Here is a 19,916-nt window from a genome sequence, read left to right on the forward strand (position 1 = left end):
GAAAATGATCCTATTACGTAACGCTCTTAAATACATCCCCCCCCGCCCATCTCATTTAATTAATTTTTCATTCCGGTATGCCTTTTTAATTTCTAGGTTATTGTATTTTTATCAAAATCGAAGTACCTGATTTTCAAAAGTTTAAGCATAGCAAAAATCACGGAAAGCTTTACTCATCCTCTCCTATGTAATAATACGTAACGATATAGGTGATCCTCCCCCCCTCCCCCTATCAGCGTCACGTTATTAATGGAGATTTTTCTTCTTTTTACACCTATCGTCTTCGCGTTCGGACTTGTATTCCTCTGAAACTTTTTAACACCCCTCACCCCTCACATCCATTCCCTGATCTATTCCATCTATTTTTTTCTATCCGTGCTCTATTTTCGTCAACAGGACACACTCAAAAAATCCCATCAATCATGTTTTTCCCCGAAAGTCCCAAGTAATTACTAGACTGAAAAAATACATCAAAATGAGTGTCGTTCCCCCTCTACTGTACCCTATTGCTGGCAAACACGAGGAAAAACTTTATTTTTTTATATTTATATTTCAATCTGAACATTGCATTAGGTCCTAAGTAATGTTGACAGATTCTCTTCGTTAAATTTCTCTTTTCTTCCTTCATCCATGTTTAAACATTCCAAGCTATTTTCATCTCACAGATCGATGAAAGAAATTCCATAATAAAATTGTTATGGTTTTTTTGCTTAACGATTTTAATCATCCAAACCATTTGTGGAATAGTTCTATTATTTGGGTTCATTCGTGTATGGTAATTTTTTATTAGGGATTATCAAGCATTTTATACCCACTGTATTAACTAAAGAGAAAGTCGATGAAGAGAATCGATCAATGTTACTTAGGACCTAATGAAATGATCAGCTTGATTTTATTTAACAAAAAATTAAACTAAGATATCAAGCTGAACATTGCATTAAGTCCTAAGTAACATTGACAGATTATCTTCGTCGACTTTCTCACGCAGAAAAAACGCTCTGTAGTGAATTAATAAAATATTTTGTTATTTTTCAATACAATGTCTCGGTTTGTTTCAGTTCATGAAGAAGTTTTAAATTAATATAGCACTCCATTCACATCAAATCTATAAATTTCATTGAATGCATCATTAATGCAATTGATTTAAATAAACGAAATTTGGTTTGCACACACAAAGAAAAATCGTTGCTAAAATTAAAAAAAACTATCTGTAGAAATAAAAGTTTGCATTGGTTCTTTTTGGTAGAAAGCGATTAGCTTTCAAAATGAAAGTCGATACATTATCAAATCAAAAGTTTCCCGATCACTACTTTTAAAAGTTTCAACTTTCAAACTGAATTGTACTAATGTCAAATGAAAAGCATGACAGTGTTAAAATTAAAATTGATTTTTTTTCAACCTTTTAAAATTAAATGCTGCACTATTATTGTTAAAAATAAACGTTTTCAGTTATAAAAAAACAGTGTTTTCAATTTAATAACATCGTTTTTCATTTCAAAATCTGTTAAAATTTGATTGGCGAAGAAGTAAAAATATAAAATTTTAATAAAAAATGTATTTACTCGATATAACAATAAAAATAAATTCATTAGGTATGTCTTCTCTTCCCGATACCAAGATGAGCTGATGCTCAACTTGTTCACGCCATTTTTACTCTTCCGATCCACATGAGGGGAACACCGGAACAGACATTGAGGATGGTGTAACGGAATCGGTAACGGGCATTTGGTGTGACATCAATCGCAACAGCCTTAAGCGAGGAATATTTTGTAGAACATTCTACTGGGGTGAGTGCTGGTCATTTTCAGGAATGAGAAGATGATCGGTTCCACTGAAAATTATAAACATGTTTAAAACAAACTCTTGAAATTAATTAATGCATGATTACTAGATTCTGAATCCATTCCGATGCCCGATATCCATTAAACTCCGCTATATTTGGCAGCAAAACCGTCTTCGGAAGCAGCATTCTGGTTACGGTACTGCAAAAGTAAAACGAATGAAAACCATCATCGAACCATTTCCAAAACTTCTCACCTTGATGATTTTCTCCTGGATTGCTTGGATTGTTTCCCTCCATCTGCCATGATAATCGAGGTGATAATTGCCTCCAATCCGTCGAAAATAAGCTAGCGGAGGCATACCAGAAACGCGATTCCGGGGGCTGGGAGAAACCGGTGAAAGTAAAGTGTGGGAATCTGCTTGTTTTTAGTCGAAAGTGGCGGTAAACAGAAGTCCAGTGCTGCCAAAAACTTTGCTTTGAAGAAGAATTTTTGAAAGTACTACAACTTTTATTTAAAAAAAATCACTTTTATAATTACAAGTCGAAATTGAAAGAAACACTTTTAAATCAAAAAATCAATTTTCATTTTGAATTTTTTCGCAGTTAAAACTACGAATTTTGCGAAACTTTTAAATTGAAATTGCATTATTTTTATAGCAACAATTTTTGTTCTTTGTGTGTAACAATTATATATTTTATTCAGTCCAAATGGTTACTTTGATTGTTTTAACTGAATATTTTTTTAAGTGCACGTTTCAAACAGTCAGTCTGTATCGGCATAGTTTGGCAAACGATAAGAAGTTCCTCCTGTCTATGCCTTCGTTATTTGCTCTTAAAATGTAAGTTATATATGTATGCAGATTCCCGCTTCACCTTATTGAGTCCGAGCAATGATTACTTCGGCAGTAGTCATGCATGATTAAAATCGAAAAATCTTTCCAGTTTTAAATTTTATTCTTTTTTAATACTGATATATAATCAAAAAAGATTAAAATTTAATCAAAAATTATCAAAATAGAATCAAAAATGATTAAAATTTATTCAAAAAAAGATAATCTACAATCTAATCAACCATGATTAAACTGGGATTAATATCAGATGCTTATTTTTTAGAAAGAGGGGATTAATTTTTAATTATTTGATATGATTGAACTGAGTTTAATTTCAAATTGATTAAATTTCAAGCAAAATGGGAATAATTAAATTTATCAGTGTATATACAAAATCGCGATGGACTAAACTTCAACTTTTTCGACCCAAACGACCCAAACCCTTTTCCTCGACAGGAGTGCGTCCGCAACTTTCGAATGAAACGTCACATTTTTGTTTTTGTTTTCACTCGCGAAAACAACGACGGAGTTTCTCGTCCATTCCCGTCTTTTTTTGTAAAACATCGTGAATATTCATAAAAATGGACTCTACTGCAGTGGCCGCATCTTCTTCCCAGCCGGAACCATCAGCGGTAGCCAAAAGTTTCAGCGAAAAACACGCCGAACGGATGGAACGGCTGAAGAAACTTCATATGCAGCGGAACGAAGCCAGGAACTCCAACCACCAGGAAGTAGTCGCTGAGGACGAACAAAAGAAGTTACCAGCTAATTGGGAAGCACGCAAACGGCAAGCAGACTGGCTGATTGACGATAGTAAGGCGAAGGCGGAGGCAGAGGCCAAGGGGCTGGATTATAACCGAGTGAAGATGATGAAAGTTTCCGCAGCCGAAGCGGAACGATTCCATAAACTGAAGGTCAAAAAGAAGAACGCCGATCCGGGATTCTCGGACTATGAAGCGCAGACGGCACGGCAGTACAATCGGCTGGTGAAGACTATGGAACCAAGGGATTTGATCAAGTATGAAGAGCAGAAGGAACGGTACGGGGAAGCGTTCTACGGTGGACCGAATGTGGTCCTGCAAGGGCTACACAAGGATACTCCGGTGGCTATCGATAAGATGGTGAAGGATCTGGAACAGCAGATCGATAAGAGGAAGAAATTCTCCCGCAGGAGGACGCACAACGATGATGCCGATATCGATTATATTAACGAGAAGAATGCCCGATTCAACAAGAAGCTGGAACGGTTCTACGGCGAACATACGACCGAGATCAAGCAGAACTTGGAACGCGGGACGGCTATCTAAAAAGACGGTGCGGGCGATCGGTGGTTACCCCCTGGGTACGTATGCGTATATCTGCTTTTACTCGTATGAATCATTTCCCTTTTTTACTTGTAAGTATCAATGAAATAAAATTAATCATGTAGTTTAATGCTATATGAGTGTTTATTGAATTTATTCCGAAACATTCTTTATTTTCTAACATCAATTCGAGATAGTGTTTTAGGCGTTTTAATTTTAAGAAATTTTAATTTAGTTTATTATTTTTTTGACCCCTTATATGAAAACTGGTATGAAAAGTGAAAATATTCGGTTTCATATATTTTTCACTGGGCATAGAACTGTCAGTGTTCGTTTTTCGCTTCGCTCTTGACGCTCTTGACAGTAGCTTCGATGAATCGGACGGAGAATCGATTTCCCGAACGTTGCCGAACAGTCTAGAATCATTCCGTGCTGAAGACAGCAGTGTTTTTCTTCCTGATCAGCCGTCAGTTCAACTCATTTTGTAGAAAATTCCATTGGGGAAAGTTCTAAAACTACGAGCATAATTTATTGGAAAAGTCATAACGTTTGAAAATTGTGTTTCAAATTGGACTTTGCAAATTTGGTTGTTTTTTCTGTAGAACGCAGAAAAAGTTTCGCCGTCGAGAGCTGTAACAGGGACTAACCTCAAAAAGTGCTTGATTTTTTCTGGAGGTTTTCTTCTGGTGGAACCCTTATTTTTTTTCCGGGAAAATGGCCAAATGGGGTGAAGGAGATCCACGCTGGATCGTCGAGGAACGACCAGATGCCACGAACGTAAACAACTGGCACTGGACAGAGAAAAATGCCACACCATGGTCGAAGGACAAACTGATAGCCCTGCTGAAGGATTTTGTAATCAGTGGCTCCGGACAGGAGTGTAAGGTTGTCGAAATTGAGAAAATGGAAGGAGAAGCCACTGCCAACAACCGTAAAGGGAAGCTAATATTCTTCTACGAGTGGAACATTATCCTCAAGTGGAAGGGTACGGTCGACGATGAGGACGTGACCGGCAAGGTTTCCATCCCGAATCTTTCGGAGGAGAACGATGTGGATGAGGTGGAACTGACGGTTTCGGTGGACGAATCGAACAATGCCTCGGAGAAGCTAAAAGTGTTCATGTACAACGTTGGTCGGGATAAACTGCGGAAGCAGCTGGAAACCTACATCAACGATCTGAAGCAGAACTTTGCCAAAGGACTCATCTTGCCCAAGAAGGGTCAGGAACAGGATGGTGTCAAGATGGTAAAACCGGACAAGGAAACCGTCTACGCTAGCGGTGTTAACAAGCAGAAGATCGAGCTACAGACTGTGATTAGCGAACCTAAGAATGTTGGCGTCAAGCTGGACGTGAAAACGCTGGAAACCGTTGAACGGTTTCAGTGTCAGGCGAACGAGCTTTACGACGCACTTACCCGAACGGACATGGTGACGGCCTTCACGCGAGGTCACGTCAAGCTGGATCTTTTCAAGGGTGGAGAGTAAGTTCGGAGGGGGGAACATGTTTTGACATGTGAGTCTGAAGTTCTGAGCGATTGGTTTTATTTTAGGTTCGTTTTGTTCGGAGGAAACGTCTGCGGCAAGTTTGGTGACATCGTCCCGAACAAAAAGATTAATCAGACGTGGCGGTTGAAGCAGTGGCCTGCCGGACATTACTCCAACGTTGTGATGGAGCTCGATCAGAAGGTAAGTGAATGGAAATGAGAATGAGTGGGTTGCATTCAAAAATTAAGGGAGTCTATTACCGGGATCATAAGGTTTCATGATTTTTCCATAGTTTTATTATGCATTTATAAGTAAAATATGAAAACAGTTATTCTTTTCTCTAAATGCATTATTTTTAATAATCTCCATCATTTCTTATCAGTACTAATGATACTAATTTCTCATCAGTATTAATAGATATAATATCTAATGAAAATTTGCTTAACATGTGATGCAACAAAGAAAACGTATTTTACTTTAAATGAGCACTATTATACGAAACCACAGCTTTCAACAGATTCTGTTCGTATTTAATATGATTCTCCGCCACTTTAAAGTTACTACATGTTTGGATGAAATCATGATGCATTGCTTCTATTGTTTGTTCCGTGAACCTGGCTAAGCCTTTCCCTGTACTCTTACAAAAATCGGTGATGTGATATTTGACAATGGAATGGAATTGAGGGTTTTCTGGAAGGTTTGCGGTAAGCCAACTTTCACAAAAAAGATCTATGGGTTTTTCGAAATCGTCGTTTAGTTCATCGCCAAAGCAGTGGCTTATCAGTGGCATGTTGCATGTATATTGTCCAAAACCTTTAACTGACGATCAAGATTGCCTCCTATCAAAACTGTGCGTTTATCCAGCAACGATCTACAATGACGCCTAGCGAATCCAAATTGCGCACGCTGAGTTGCATTTGCGGCAGCCGATCAGTTTGAAGGAAGCGTAATTGGGCTCATTTTCGCAGTGTTCATGCGGCCCAAAACAAGGTGTAGAGCAGGTGGTGGACAAATATCCACAGGTTCATTTTGAAGGCGAAAAAACCATAGAATTCATTGAACCGTGCAAACATGAACCTTATTGGATCATGTAATCCGTAATTAGCTGCTCGGGGTCCGAGATGCAGGAAACTGTTCGATCGTAGAGCTCGTTCAGGTGCATAGATTTCGAATTCAGCCAAAAATCCCGGAAGTGTCGATTTCGCTTATCAGCACTTTTGCTGCAAACACTGCCTGGTTAATCTTCCGCCTACGTTCAAGAGTTTCAATACCCAGGAGTTGGCAACGATCTTCGTAGGGTGGAAGGTTTGTTGGATCATTCCAAGGAAGGTGGTGAACAGCGTAACGAACGAATTTCCTCTGAACAAACTCGATCCTCGCTATCCAAACTGTTTCATGCGGACAACCATACTACTACACGAAATTCCAAGATCGATCGCACTAGAGAACAATATAGAGCTGTCAAGCAGGTAGCATCCCGGAACTCATCAGAGATCTTCAAGATGAATCCGAGTTGCCTGTTAGCTTTGGCTATGATATCCGTGCAATGTAGCATAAATGCCTGGTCAATCTTTGGCAGCTATCAACATCGACCTCGCCTCGCTATGATAACTAGGGCGGCTTCGCAACTGAAGTCTTCATTTAAGCCTAGACCTGACGGAGTTCTTTCCGTCTTTCTCAAGCAACACATCGATAGCCTCGTGGCTCCTCTCTGCCTTCTGTTCGAAATGTCCCTCTACAGTGGGTTGTTTCCTTCCTGCTGGAAATCAGCTGAGATTTTTCCAGTGAATAAGAAGGGATGTAAAAGAAACATCGACAACTATCGCGGCATCACATCGTTGTGTGCCATATCTAAACTGTTCGAGTTGGTCGTTATGGAACCATTTGTCTCTCACTTCAAGCAGCACTTGAGCGAAGACCAGCATGGTTTCATGGCAGGGCGGTCGACTACTTCCAACCTTCTGTGTCTCACCTCGTACATTACGGAGAGTATGCCAGACCATGCATATATGTCATTGCTCGGGTAACGATCGCCAAGCTGGATACCCGAGCAAAGTCGGGTAACAAAATGAAAGCAAATCGATAATAAAGTTTGCAGTTCCTATCATAATGAAGACTCATTTTGATTTCAACTGTCGCGACAGTAGTCTGATTTCATATTGAGCTTTCATTATGCAGTCAAGACATTTTAAATCAAAGCAACTTAACTTGAAGTTCTGCTGTTAATTTCTTGTTTAAATTTGATTTAAGTTCATCTGTCGTTGAACTAACGATTATTGTTTATTTGTTTTGTTTAACACATTTTAGGTCATTCGTGACTAAACCGAGGTGAGATTTGAGATCAAGTATTTCGGCGTGAAAAGCATGGATGCTAACCGCCAGGCTCGTATTCAGTTAAACATTATAAATGCAAAATCAGTAATCAAAATGATTTCATTGAAAGCAGGATTAGTTTTCCGTTTGATTCAACAGTGTAAAATGTTGCTCTCATTTTTGCTGTGTTAATTGTTAAGTCAACCAAAATGAGAGCAAATGGAGTATTCAAAATAAGTTACATCATAACAGCAAATTCTGATTTCAATTTGATACGGCATAAACGGCAGTCTCCTTCGATGGTTCGCATCCTATCTATCTGATCGTCAGTTGAAAGTTGCAATCGACGACTGCCGATCTCCTTCGTTCCCTGCCACTTCGGGTATTCCGCAAGGTAGCCAATTCGGGCCGTTGATATTTTTGTGTGTATTTGAACGTCGTCAATTTCGTCCTCGACTGTTGTTCGCAGACGACATGAAAATCTACCTCCAAATCCGAGCCATCGCTGACTGCCACCTTCTCCAATTCCAACTCAACGCTTTTGATAATTGGTGCCAACTGAACCGCATGGTTGTAAATCCAACAAAATGTTCAGTAATCACGTTCTCACGGAAGAAACATCAAATTACATTCAGTTATATCCTAGAAGGCGTTGACGTACATCGTGTAAATCACATTAAGGGTCTGGGAGTCACCTTAGATTGTCAACTCACATACAGCCAGCATATTCGTACGTGATCGACAAGGCTCAGGATAGCTAAAAGTTTCACGGACATCTACTGTTTGAAGTCGCTTTACTGCTCCCTAGTCCGGTCGGTGTTAGAATACTGCTGCCCTGTATGGAATCTCAATTACCAAAACAGTGTACAAAGAGTAGAGTCTATTCAACGACGATTCATATGATTTGCCCTTCGACGATTGCCTTGAAGGGATCCTCATCGCCTTCCAAGCTACGAATTTAATTTACGGTGCCAGTTAATTCACCTGGATCCTTTGTGGAGTCAAAGAGATACGACAAGGGCCCTGTTTGTGGCAGACATTCTACAGGGCAGAATCGATTGTCCTTCTATTGTACAGCAAATCGACGTTAACGTTCAACCACGAGCACTCCGTAACAACGCAATGCTGAGGATACCTTTTCGTCGTAAAAACTATAGTTCGTATGGTGCTATCAATGAGGGGCTACAAAGGGGTTTTAATCGTGTTGCTTCCTTATTTGATTTTCACTTGGCACGCGAGACGCTGCGTCAGAGATTCCGTGATATATTTTTAAGAATTAGGAATTAAGTTGGACTTCACGGCCTTTGCAGCTTGTTACTTCTTGACTATATTGTATTTCCTAGTATTGCTTGATCCATCATTAGGACTAAAACCAGTCTGTTGATGTAGAACCAAATAAACAAATAAATGTCAAAGCAGAATCAAGTGTAATTCCTAGTTCACGAACGTTGTCTACACCCTGCAGAGGTTGGTTATCGATCGTATAATTGAATGCATTCGATTTTAGCTTGCGACTATGGATCAGGTGCTGCATTCACAAGCAATCAGTGAAGCATCGCACAACCACGTACATCTTGACATCGTCTGCATAGAATAACCGGCAGCCATTTGGAAGTATCAAATCGAGTTCGTCAATGAATATCGAGAATAACACATGAGTTGTTTGAAAAATATTCCGATTGATCAGACTCGATTTTCACACAAAGCTCTCGATTGGTCAAACGAAAACCAACGAGTGAGTTCATGAGAGACACCGAGGTTCTCGAGTGTGGCAAGTAGAATGGTATGATCAACCCGGTCGAAAGCAACGTTGATATCCGTGTATACGACGTGATACAAAGTGAAGTAATTGCTCGGTAATTCTCCGCATTTCGCGTGTCTCCTTTCTTGAACGAAGATTTTCAACGAGAAGGAAATACACCTAGTTGTAATGGCATATTGAACAGCTTTGAAAGTGGAGAGGAAAGCTCTGTTGAGCATCTTTTGAGTATGGACGATGGAATGCCTTCAGGCCCAACAGCGTTCGAGAATTTCAGCTTCTGGATGGCAGAGTCGACGAGGTCCAATGGGACCGTGAAAATATCAAAGCTGAACGCGTCACTGGGAGTATCTCTGATCCCTTCAGCAACTTGGCTTAACGATGCCGTTGAATCGCTGAAAACACTCTTGAAATGCTCAGCCAGGAGGTTAAATTTCTCTAAAGAAGTGTTGGCTCTTTTATCGCTTAGATGAATCTCAACCGGTAGCCCATCCTCTTTCCTTTTCGTCTTCACAAATGTCCAGAATAGCTTAGGATTACGCCGGAGATTGGTCTGCATACGTCTTGAGTACTTCTTGTATTGAAAACGGTTGTACATTCGGTAGCAATTACTTGCTAACGAAAATGATCGCTTGGTGAATGAATTACGGGACTGGCTGTATTTGCGAAGAGCCTTCGAGCTTCAAATGTTGTGATCGAGCATTAGCAGGTTTTGAAGAAGGTCTTCTCAGAGGCACACAATCCATTATTAATTGGCCCACTACCTTGTCGAATTAGTTAACGCCTTCATCAATGGACGAACACAAGTCAAGCGACTGCCAATCTACCTGGACCAATGCAACGTAGTCAGTTCTAGAGTTCGTAGAATGTCCAGGCTTTGTACATCAACGATGTCTTCATAGAGAACAGGAGCTGATCGATTGATAAATGCTTCCAACGCTGGATGATCGGTGTCTAGATGTATCAGAGGCTCGGATGCCTCGGCGACACTGCACTCCAGTGCGACAGCTTCGTTCATCAACACAAGATCAAGCAGCCGAGAGTTTCGGTTTGGTACAGAATTAATTTGCATTAAACCATGCAGGCTGAAACCATCCAAAAGAGCACAGCAGGAAACAGGCATGTACGACCAAAGAATGTCAATGGTTGGATGATCATTCGCGCAAATATTCCAAACAAGCCCAGACTGGTTGTAGTCGCCAAATAGCAGAGCTACATAGATCGTTGTGATGTAATCGGGACAATACAGCACCAATGGAACTGGTATGGTTCTCAACGCAGCTCTTATAATGTTGTGTGACCTCGTAATCTTCACCCACAACTGCTCAAGATAATTACTGACCGGAACAGGATCGAGGGAATCGTTCAGTCGTTTGGAAACCGCAATCAAGACGCCACCATCACATCTAGCCAGGTCAAGAATAAGCCGTCAATCTTAGTTCGCAGGCCACGCACATTTTGATAATACACCACAAGTCCATCGGATAACATAGGTTGGCAATCGGAAAAGCGAGGTTCAGTCGGTGGCGTAGAAGACGTTGCGCTGAAACGTGGATGCTGATCGAGCGAGGAATTGGTATCAATAAACGCATACTTGCCTGAAATCGAAGGTTGGAACACTCCTTCACCGTTCTCAACCACAGGGCCAGTACGACTACTGTGGCAGAAATCAGAAAAACACGACTGCGTTGAGAGGCTTAGGGGCTTTCATGGGCCGGCAGGCAATGCGTTCTGGGCTGACAGTTTCAGAAACGTGGCAACTACGATTTGGTGCAGTATGTTCAGAATCGGTGTTATAAAGTATGTCGTCATCGGTGGACTGCAGACCGTGTTGTTCAGGATTGGAATAAGCAACATTGGAAATGCAAGACGTGCTGTATCATGATCACATTTGTACTTGCCTGTTGCTGGAAGACCCCTGATCCACATCTAGTCACGACTGTTATGAGCGCTGGCAGAAATCAGCGGGATTGGACTAGAGGAACAATGAGCTTCCAAAATGCAGTCCATAGTGCGTCCCCGGCGTGAAGTTTGGTGAATCATGGTGTAAAGTGGTTGTTCAATGCCGTTGGAAACAGAAATGCTACCAAACTGGAGAAAGTCGGTGAAGAATTCGGTATCTAGAGGCGTAACACTGTAACTCGAAAACTGATCAGACAAATACCTGTTGATGATAATGGAAGCATACTAATTGCCTGAACATGATGGTTGGGGGACCTCATCGCCATATTCGACCGCAGTGCATGCAACTCGGAATTAGATGCCATCAATTGCGGCGACGGGAGTGGAATAATGCGAAGGACCCGAAACAGGAGAGATTGTGATGGTCGGCGTGTTCAAACGTGGCAACCACAATTCGCGGAACAAAATCCCTTCTGGCCAAGTATCCGAACTCGTATCGGATCTCTTTTTCACAAGCCCGCCAACCTTTACCGGATCTTCGCACTGAATGCTAGTTTTGACCAGCTTCTCAGTGGATTCCGGTTTCACGCTAGGGTGAATACGGGAGAGGTACAGCCAGAACAACTCAGCAGACTCGAGCAAATCACGACCAACAACAGAAAAGAGCATATCAGCTATTGCGAACAAAACTTCGGAACCCTTGTTCTCGTGACTCAAGAGTCGCATATGCAAATTAATACCATCTTTGGGCTGGGGAAAGTTTCTCCTATTCGATGATGCTGGTAGTTTGCGTTCGATTAGCGAGGAAAGAATAATCAACGTTTTGTTTATAAAATTTGATAGTACCTTTTCAATTGTTGGTCTACAATATATTGAATTGGTTCCGCTTTTTGATAAATCGAAATTCTATCCGCCAGACTAAGAATCTTCTTACATTTGTAAACAGCAGTCAATGTTAATCTATGAACTAAACCGTACGTAAAATCGATCTTTCCTTATGTGGCATTGATGCATGTTTAACTTTTCGCGGCTGTCGGAATCAACGCGCCTACGTCTACGGAGCTTACGCAGAAGTGATTCGCAATGCGGTAGAGCTCACCAAAAGTTTTTTTGAGCTTCTGTAGTATAGAATTTGTTCGGTACGGTCGCGAAATCTTGAAATGATTGATACGTTCTTTAAATTAACTCTGATACAAAGCTCAGTAGTATATAAGTAGAATATCTAGAGAGGAAACTAAAATTTATCAACTTGCCAACATAGGCTATCACATTTATTTTGGTGGCACTCGTTAAATGATAATAAGCCTTTTTTTTTCTCGCCTCGGTTGTCTCGCACGGCTTTCGGAATTCGCGCGGTTTTCGTAACTTACTTAATTTAGATATTTCGTTTGAAACGGATTTAAAGGGTGTCCACGATGAAATTGCCACACACAAAATTGATTAGCAAAATTCGAGTTTTCATCCGATTGCCATCAAATTTTCAGGAATTGAGAAATAACTATTAAACTTCATTTTACCATTTTACTCGTATTTTATTTACAGTCCATACGCAAATGCCCGCACCTTGGCCTTAACCCCGGCCATAAGATTCTGCACAACCTGTGAATCAACCGTTTTTTGCATGTAAACCCATACTTTCTTCAGTTCCTCGACTGTCTTCACTACCTTAGGTCGTTTAAGAAGGTGCTGCTTCATAATCGCCCAGTACTTCTCGATGGGGCGGAGCTCCGGAGTGTTGGGAGGGTTGAACATTTTCGGCACGAAATTGACCTTATTGTCCGCATACCACTTCAGCACGTCCTTGGAGTAGTGGCATGAGGCCAAATCCGGCCAGAAGATTGTTGGGACGTTGTGGGCCTTCAGGAGAGTAAGCAGCCGTTTCTGTAGGCACTCTTTTATGTACACCTGTCCGTTCATCGTGTCCTGGGTCACGAAAGGTGCACTCCGCTTCCCGCACGTGCAGATGGCTTGCCAAACCAGGAATTTCTTCGCAAATTTGGACATCTTCTGAGTGCGGACATGCTCCGGAACGCTGAACTTATCCTTGGCCGTGAAAAACAGGTTGCCGGGGATCTGTTTGAAGTCGGCCTTCACATATGTTTCGTCGTCCATGATGCAGCATTCAACTTTCGTCAGCATGTTGAGGTACAACTTCCTGGCACGGGTTTTGGCGGACTTGTTCTGCTTCTCGTCGCGAATAGGGGCCTTTTGTACCTTGAACGTTCGAAGCCCAACCTTAGTTTTGGCCTTCTGGACAAAACTTCGGCTTAGGTGCAGCTTCTTAGCCACATCCCTAACGGAGGCGTTCGGATTTCGGTTGAAGGCCCCAACTACGCGGTTGTGATTTTTGGTGTTGTACGGAATACTTTTTCCTTCACTTCTGGGCTTCCGATCGGTGGTCAACCGTTCCTCGAACCGCTTAATCACTCGCGACACCGTGGAATTCGCGATTCCCAACGTTTTAGCGATGGAACGATGCGAGAGATCCTTGTTCTCGTGATGAATGCGCAAGATTTTATCACGCACGAGCTGTTCTTTCGACTCCATTTCCGCGAGTTTTGATCACAGGACTTTAAAACTTGCAGGATGTAAATAATGCACTATGAACTAAATCCACCCAAATTTTCATTAAATTCTACCCAACGGTTAAAAAGTTAGAGCAATTTCATAGTGTGGCAATTTCATCGTGGACACCCTTTACTTATTCAATCGGTTTACTACGCGGATGTATCTACGTGGATGTATCTACGCGCACACATCACAGCATTTTTTCTATGACTATCTTGAAGCAATACACACGGAATCCAGTGTTCAAGCGGTGTATTGTCGAAGATAGAAGCAAAATTTATTCAAATGGGTCAAGTCTTGAAAACTAAGCTGTCACGCAGCTCCAGCTTGATACCCAATAATAATAAAAAAAATGCCGAACGTACTGATTCTGTAGTATCTAGTCACGCCCGATTCATTTGAAATGCATCCGATTGATATTTCACGTGTAAACAACGAACAAAAAGAAGACCAAAAAAAAAAATCTCCGGGCGTAATTCCACTCTCACAAAATTTGCGCACGAGGAACCAAGACGGAACAACAAACAAAAAATCCCGAGGGTGTCCGAGTCGTTAAATAGGATTAATTTTTAGGTCATCAAAATTCGGAAGCGATTTTCTCGATATGGTCATTTTGGAATTACGTCCTTTTCAAATTTTAGTCTAGATACCATGTCTGTATCTCTTATGCATGCCACATATCACCAGTCATAGATCACCTTATGATCGAATTTATCCCTGTGTATCATCAGGGACATCCTCCTGGGTTATGTAGTTTTGTTGATCCATGAGGGCTTTATCTCGGGTTTTATAGTCTTGCTTTCCGCATACTCTCAGCGCTAGTTGGCGTTGCTAGATAACTGCCCTTCTCTCCATTTATGCTGCAGCTCCGACATAACCTGCGTGACTGCTCTGTTGACGGCTTTCCAAGTGCCCTCCTCTCTACATTTCATCGACGACATTCTCCACGTTAAGGACGGGCATCTCCATTCGCACTGACTCGAACCTTGGACAGTCGAAGACCACATGCTCCGGCGTTTCATCCACGTTGCCACACTCCGGACAGAGGGGTGACGCTGCGTGTTCGAACCGATGCAGGTATTTCCTGAAGCAACCGTGGCCAGATAGGAACTGCGTTAGGTGGAAGTTGACTTCTACGTGTTTTCTGTAAACCCAAGTCGAAAGAATCGGTATCAGTTTATGTGTCCATCTACCGCTCTCCGTCGTGTTCCACTCGTGTTGCCACTTAGCCAACGACTCCGCTCTCACAACTCTCCGTCTGTAGCACTCGCTGTCGTCCGCCAGGGTGATGCCGATAGGGATCATTCCGGCGATAACGCATACTGCTTCCGACGAGATGGTTCTGAAAGCACTCACGACTCGCATATTCATGAGCCGGAATGTTCTGCTTCGTTTCCAGCGCTGCAACCCAGGCTGGACCTCCACACCTCAGTATCGACGACGCTACACTGGCCAGCGTTGTTCGGCATGATTCTAGCTATCGCGTTGATGACCTTCGAAGCCTTCTCACAAGCATATTCTACGTGGCTGTTGAAGTTTAGCCGTTCATCGATCATCACTCCTAGGTATTTCAACACGCGCTTCGAGACTGTGGCGTGCTCCCCGACGGTGATTTCTGCACGCTGCACCGCTTTATAGTTACTGACCAATAACACTTTCGTTTTGTGGTGGGCTTCTGCAGCTTCGCTCCTTGCATCCAGTTACCAATCATGTCGTTCGCCTGGGTTGTCAACACTTCCACCTCCTCCAGTGTCTCGCCTGTTACCGTCAAGACGACGTCGTCCGCAAAGCCAACGATCTCAACTCCTTTGGGTAGCTTCAGCATTAGCACGCCGTTGTACATACCGTTCCAAAGCGTTGGACCAATGATGGAGCCTTGTGGAGCTCCCACTGTGATCCTAATCGATCTCTGTCCCATGTCAGTTGCATCCACCGTTGATCTTCCTTTCCGGAATCCGAACTGCTTATCCGACAATCCGTGCTCACTCTCCGTGCATTTCGTCAACCTGTGTAGGATGATCCTCTCCAAGAGTTTTCCGAGTGTATCCAGCAGGCATATTCTGGCCTAGATGCTGGAACCCCCGGCGGGTTTCCTGGTTTCAGCCGCAACACTAGCTTCTGTATCTTCCTCCTGTCAGGGAAGTGACCCTCGTCCAGGCATTTCTGCAGCACCATCCTGAACTTATCTGGGGACGCCTGAATCGCCGCAACAAGTTCCTCGTTCATGACCTTGACGTTATTTCCTTCTCCCTCTCCGTACGGTGTAGGTGGCCAGGTCGTTGGGTCGTGCTTCGGGAAAAGTCCTTCCACGATGACTTTCAGCTTCTCTGGGCACATTTCAGCGGGCATCGTTGGACCTCTGATCTTCGCCATCACGACTCGGTATGCGTCGCCCTATGGGTTGGCATCAGCGTCTCGACATAGCCCTTTAAAGCAGTTCAACTTGCTCTGCTTTAACTCTTGTTTAAGCACGGCCCTGCCAACTCGGAACACTCCTCTTCATTCCTCTCTGTCTGCTTCTGTTCTTGCTCTCTGAACACGTCTTCTGGCTCTGAAATAACTAGCGCGGAGAGTGCTAAGTGCCTCGTTCCACCAGTAAGCTGGACGCCGTCTGTTATTTGGCTCCAGTTTCCTCGGCATGCTCGTGTCACATACTCTCACTAACGTTTCTGTCAGCTCGTCCGCGTTCCGATCCGTGGGGCCCCTATCCGCACGGAGTGCTTCAACGAAAAGATCCTTGTCGAAAGCTTTCGTTTTCCATTCCCTGTCGCATGCTCTCGTCCTCCGTACGGCCAGGGTATTCCGTTGGCCAATGCCATATCGGATCTCCTGATGGTCGCTATGGGTATACCCTTCGCACTCTCTCCAATTCATGTTTGCAACTAGCGGCGGACTGCAGAAAGTGACGTCGATAATGAATTTCCGGCCATCTCTGCGAAAAGTACTGCTGGTGCCTTCGTTGGACAGCATAACTTCAAGCTTTGCCAGATCTACCAGCAGACTCTGCCCTCTTGCCTTGCATTCAAACGAGTAGAACTTCGGATCAGAAAGTGGCTCCACTTGTCATTTGCGAACACTAGCGCACCTAGCGCCTGCAGTTAAGATAGGCAGCATGCTATGATAGTATGAGTATGAGTGCACATAGAAAGCCCGTATGGAACGCTACCACAACACATTGCTTGTTGAGCAGAAAAACGAACGACGTTTTGACTCATCGATTTGTTTGCACTTCCTCTTCTGTTCTGTGCTTGCATTGGAACATCTGCTTCCCCACTCCACCGCCCAAGTACTGAAGTCTCCTCCGATGACTACCGTGCCAACATCATATTTGACGCGTCCCTAATGATGACGCAGTCGTCTAATTTTTATCGCATCTCGATTTTGACAAGATATTTTTCAAAACTTTGTTACACCATCATCCCTAGAGCACAGGAGTAACATTTCAAAAATAATGATTGAAAATAGTCGAACATTATTGAGTGCGTCGATTTAGGAACCGCTTCGAATATGGTGCCTCCATTGTACCGGTTTTCACCTGATCAGGTGTAACAAATAGGTTTAACCACAGACAAACAGACATACTCGCACAAGTTGTTCATCGAACTAGCATTTAACGGTTAATTTCAATGTTTTTTCGTTGGTAGTACCACAGACAAACAGACATAACACATTGATTATTTTTCAATATAAAACATCGTCGCTAAAACATTACCGCCATCTGTTGAGTATACTGTGATGAGCAGTACACTGAAAACGCAAGAGAATTGACTATGCGCGCCACAGGTGACGTTTACACACTACCGCCATCTGTTCAGTGTACTGCTCATCACAGTATACTCATACTGTTTTATGGTGAAAAATATTCAATGTGTTATGTCTGTTTGATGGGTTCGGAACTTAGCTTTTTCACTACATTCCGATCCGAACCCTATGGTTCGCTTGTGCATTTCCTTAATCTTCCTGTCAATTACAGTACATTCTTACCACTTCTCGCGGCATTCTTAAGGTGGTTTGCTGTGAGATACTTATTCTAGTAATCACTTGGAAACTTCAAGTGCACAAATATCAGCTTCCAGGACACGTACCACAAAGAAACTGTTACACCACGTTCGATGCACTGCAGCATACACAAAGTAGCAATTTCAGGTGAAATGAAGCTCTAATTTCTGAGATTTGTGTAATTGAAAGTTCGAAGTGGTAGTGCATTTACAGCTTTCGTGGCGGCCATTTGTGGACTCTACAAGGAATCACCTTAAACATACACTGTAATCCATATTTGGCTACCTATACCTACCTAATTATTGATTTAATTTCGTACCCACTTACTAGTAGTAAGCGTAATCTATTCTGCCTTCATTTTTATTTCAAACAACTTATTCCGACTTTCTCCCCATCTCATTGCAGGAGGATCACACCATGCTGAAGCTCACCCAGACGCTTATCCCATCGGCCGAGTTCGAGGCAACGAAAGCCAACTGGAACCGCTACTACTGGGACAGTATTCGATCGGCGTTTGGATTCGGTAGCTTTCTGTACTAACACCGAGCGAAGGCACATGAATATGATAGGTACTACCACAGGAGAAAATTAGCCATTCACACACGAACACACTAATTGATGAGTCAACACATAGCGGAAAAAATGCGTTCTTCAAATATGCTTGACGCAAAAACATAATAGGAAAATAGAAAGTTTGAAAAGTGGAAAACATTTGCTGGGAATGATTCTAAACGCATTGGCGCTTCTAGGTTAGGATGGTTGTTCTTTCTCCTTATGATTGAATTGATTGAATCCTCCGTCTCTATTACTACAGCACGAATTGGCATAGCAGTAACGATTATTATAGATTATTCTCCTTTTGTGTATTATAATAACTACTATAAAAAGGTAACGCTTATTTATGACATAAAGCAGTAAAGCAGTAGTGGAAGGAGGGCCATAGTGAGGTTCGTGTAGTTTAGCCTTGGATTTCTTATTGTTCGAAACAAATTAATTTGTTTCGAACAATTAGCGGTTCGAAGAGGACTGGAGTACGCGATGCTCATTATGCCCCACCTGTTCACTATGGCCCTCTTATCCCTACCGTTTGTTTCTTATTTTGGTTCACGGCTGCGAGCAACCTATTACAGACAATTGTAAGTGATTTGGCGTTTCCGTTGCTTTCAAGTAAGATGAAAACCTAAAGGTCATAAGAATAATAACCAAACCTAAAGCGCTACTACATTGCTGCTTCCTGGGGGAGACTCTAAGGAAGAAAGTTGAAATAAATTTAAAATTTGAAAACTTGTTAAAGCGAATGCATTGGAGAAAGAAATCCCATTTTTATGATCTGTCCAGTAGTTTCAATGGAGGCGCATGGTTGCTGGCTGCTAACAAATTTTCACGTCCCCCCATAGATATTACGAATTAAGATGAGAAAGCTTCCACATTGCCATTTAATTTCTACCTATCGTTCATCAAATTATCGTCATAACTTCGTCGTACACATATCATAGCTCGGAATCATCCCACAGTATCAATAATTAAATATCCAGCATACCGTTTTGCCCACGTATGTTCGTAGTTCGTACATTATGAGGTTTGTGGCGCCCGGAAGAGCCTTGCTTCCATCTCTCCCGCCGTTCCATCATTTCATGTTGCTTAACTTTTCAGAGAAGGTAGGACATCACCTCAACGACTTCAATCTGCACCAACAAGCACCTTCAATCTGCCTGCTTGAACCCAACCCATTTTTCATCATCATCATCAGCATCGTCATCGCCGTCACCTTCGCCTGATGCGCTGCTAAACACAAAGCAAACAGAGATGTTCAAACTGACGATAAAATTAGTGTTGGTTTACATAATTCCTGGGGCAGCCCAACCGCCATGCAGACAAACACATACACATGACACACCACATCAGCCTTGCTCCGTACAACCCCAAGTCTGCTAATACTGTACAATATGAAGGGGAAGGTCGAAGAGGAAGAT

At 42.4% G+C, this 19,916-nt stretch overlaps 3 protein-coding genes across 3 annotated transcripts in view; all 3 read left to right on the forward strand.

Moving 5' to 3' along the window:
• The window catches only part of LOC135709777 (arginyl-tRNA--protein transferase 1-like), a 413,720-nt gene that overhangs the window by 88,817 nt on the left and 304,987 nt on the right, over positions 1-19,916 (forward strand). The gene's annotated exons all lie outside the window — the stretch shown is intronic.
• On the forward strand, positions 3,142-3,986 carry LOC135709783 (pre-mRNA-splicing factor Syf2-like). Its single transcript, XM_065232177.1, has one exon. It carries the CDS (start codon positions 3,195-3,197, stop codon positions 3,918-3,920), a length of 726 nt encoding a protein of 241 aa, XP_065088249.1. The 5' UTR covers positions 3,142-3,194; the 3' UTR covers positions 3,921-3,986.
• On the forward strand, positions 4,361-19,187 carry LOC135709779 (activator of 90 kDa heat shock protein ATPase homolog 1-like). Its single transcript, XM_065232168.1, has 3 exons — positions 4,361-5,398; positions 5,468-5,603; positions 18,349-19,187. Exons 1-3 carry the CDS (start codon positions 4,632-4,634, stop codon positions 18,481-18,483), a joined length of 1,038 nt encoding a protein of 345 aa, XP_065088240.1. The 5' UTR covers positions 4,361-4,631; the 3' UTR covers positions 18,484-19,187.

The sequence above is a fragment of the Ochlerotatus camptorhynchus genome, unplaced genomic scaffold (assembly GCF_037179485.1).
Source record: "Ochlerotatus camptorhynchus isolate MF236.1 unplaced genomic scaffold, CSIRO-AGI_Acam_v1.1 ptg000364l, whole genome shotgun sequence".
In the NCBI taxonomy this organism is placed as follows: domain Eukaryota; kingdom Metazoa; phylum Arthropoda; class Insecta; order Diptera; family Culicidae; genus Ochlerotatus; species Ochlerotatus camptorhynchus.

Coding starts and splice junctions, on each gene's coding strand:
- LOC135709783 (XM_065232177.1), top strand. CDS start 3,195: ATGGACTCTACTGCAGTGGCCGCATCTTCTTCCCAGCCGGAACCATCA.
- LOC135709779 (XM_065232168.1), top strand. CDS start 4,632: ATGGCCAAATGGGGTGAAGGAGATCCACGCTGGATCGTCGAGGAACGA. Junction 5,399..5,467: donor GATCTTTTCAAGGGTGGAGA/GTAAGTTCGGAG, acceptor GTTTTATTTTAG/GTTCGTTTTGTTCGGAGGAA. Junction 5,604..18,348: donor TGATGGAGCTCGATCAGAAG/GTAAGTGAATGG, acceptor ATCTCATTGCAG/GAGGATCACACCATGCTGAA.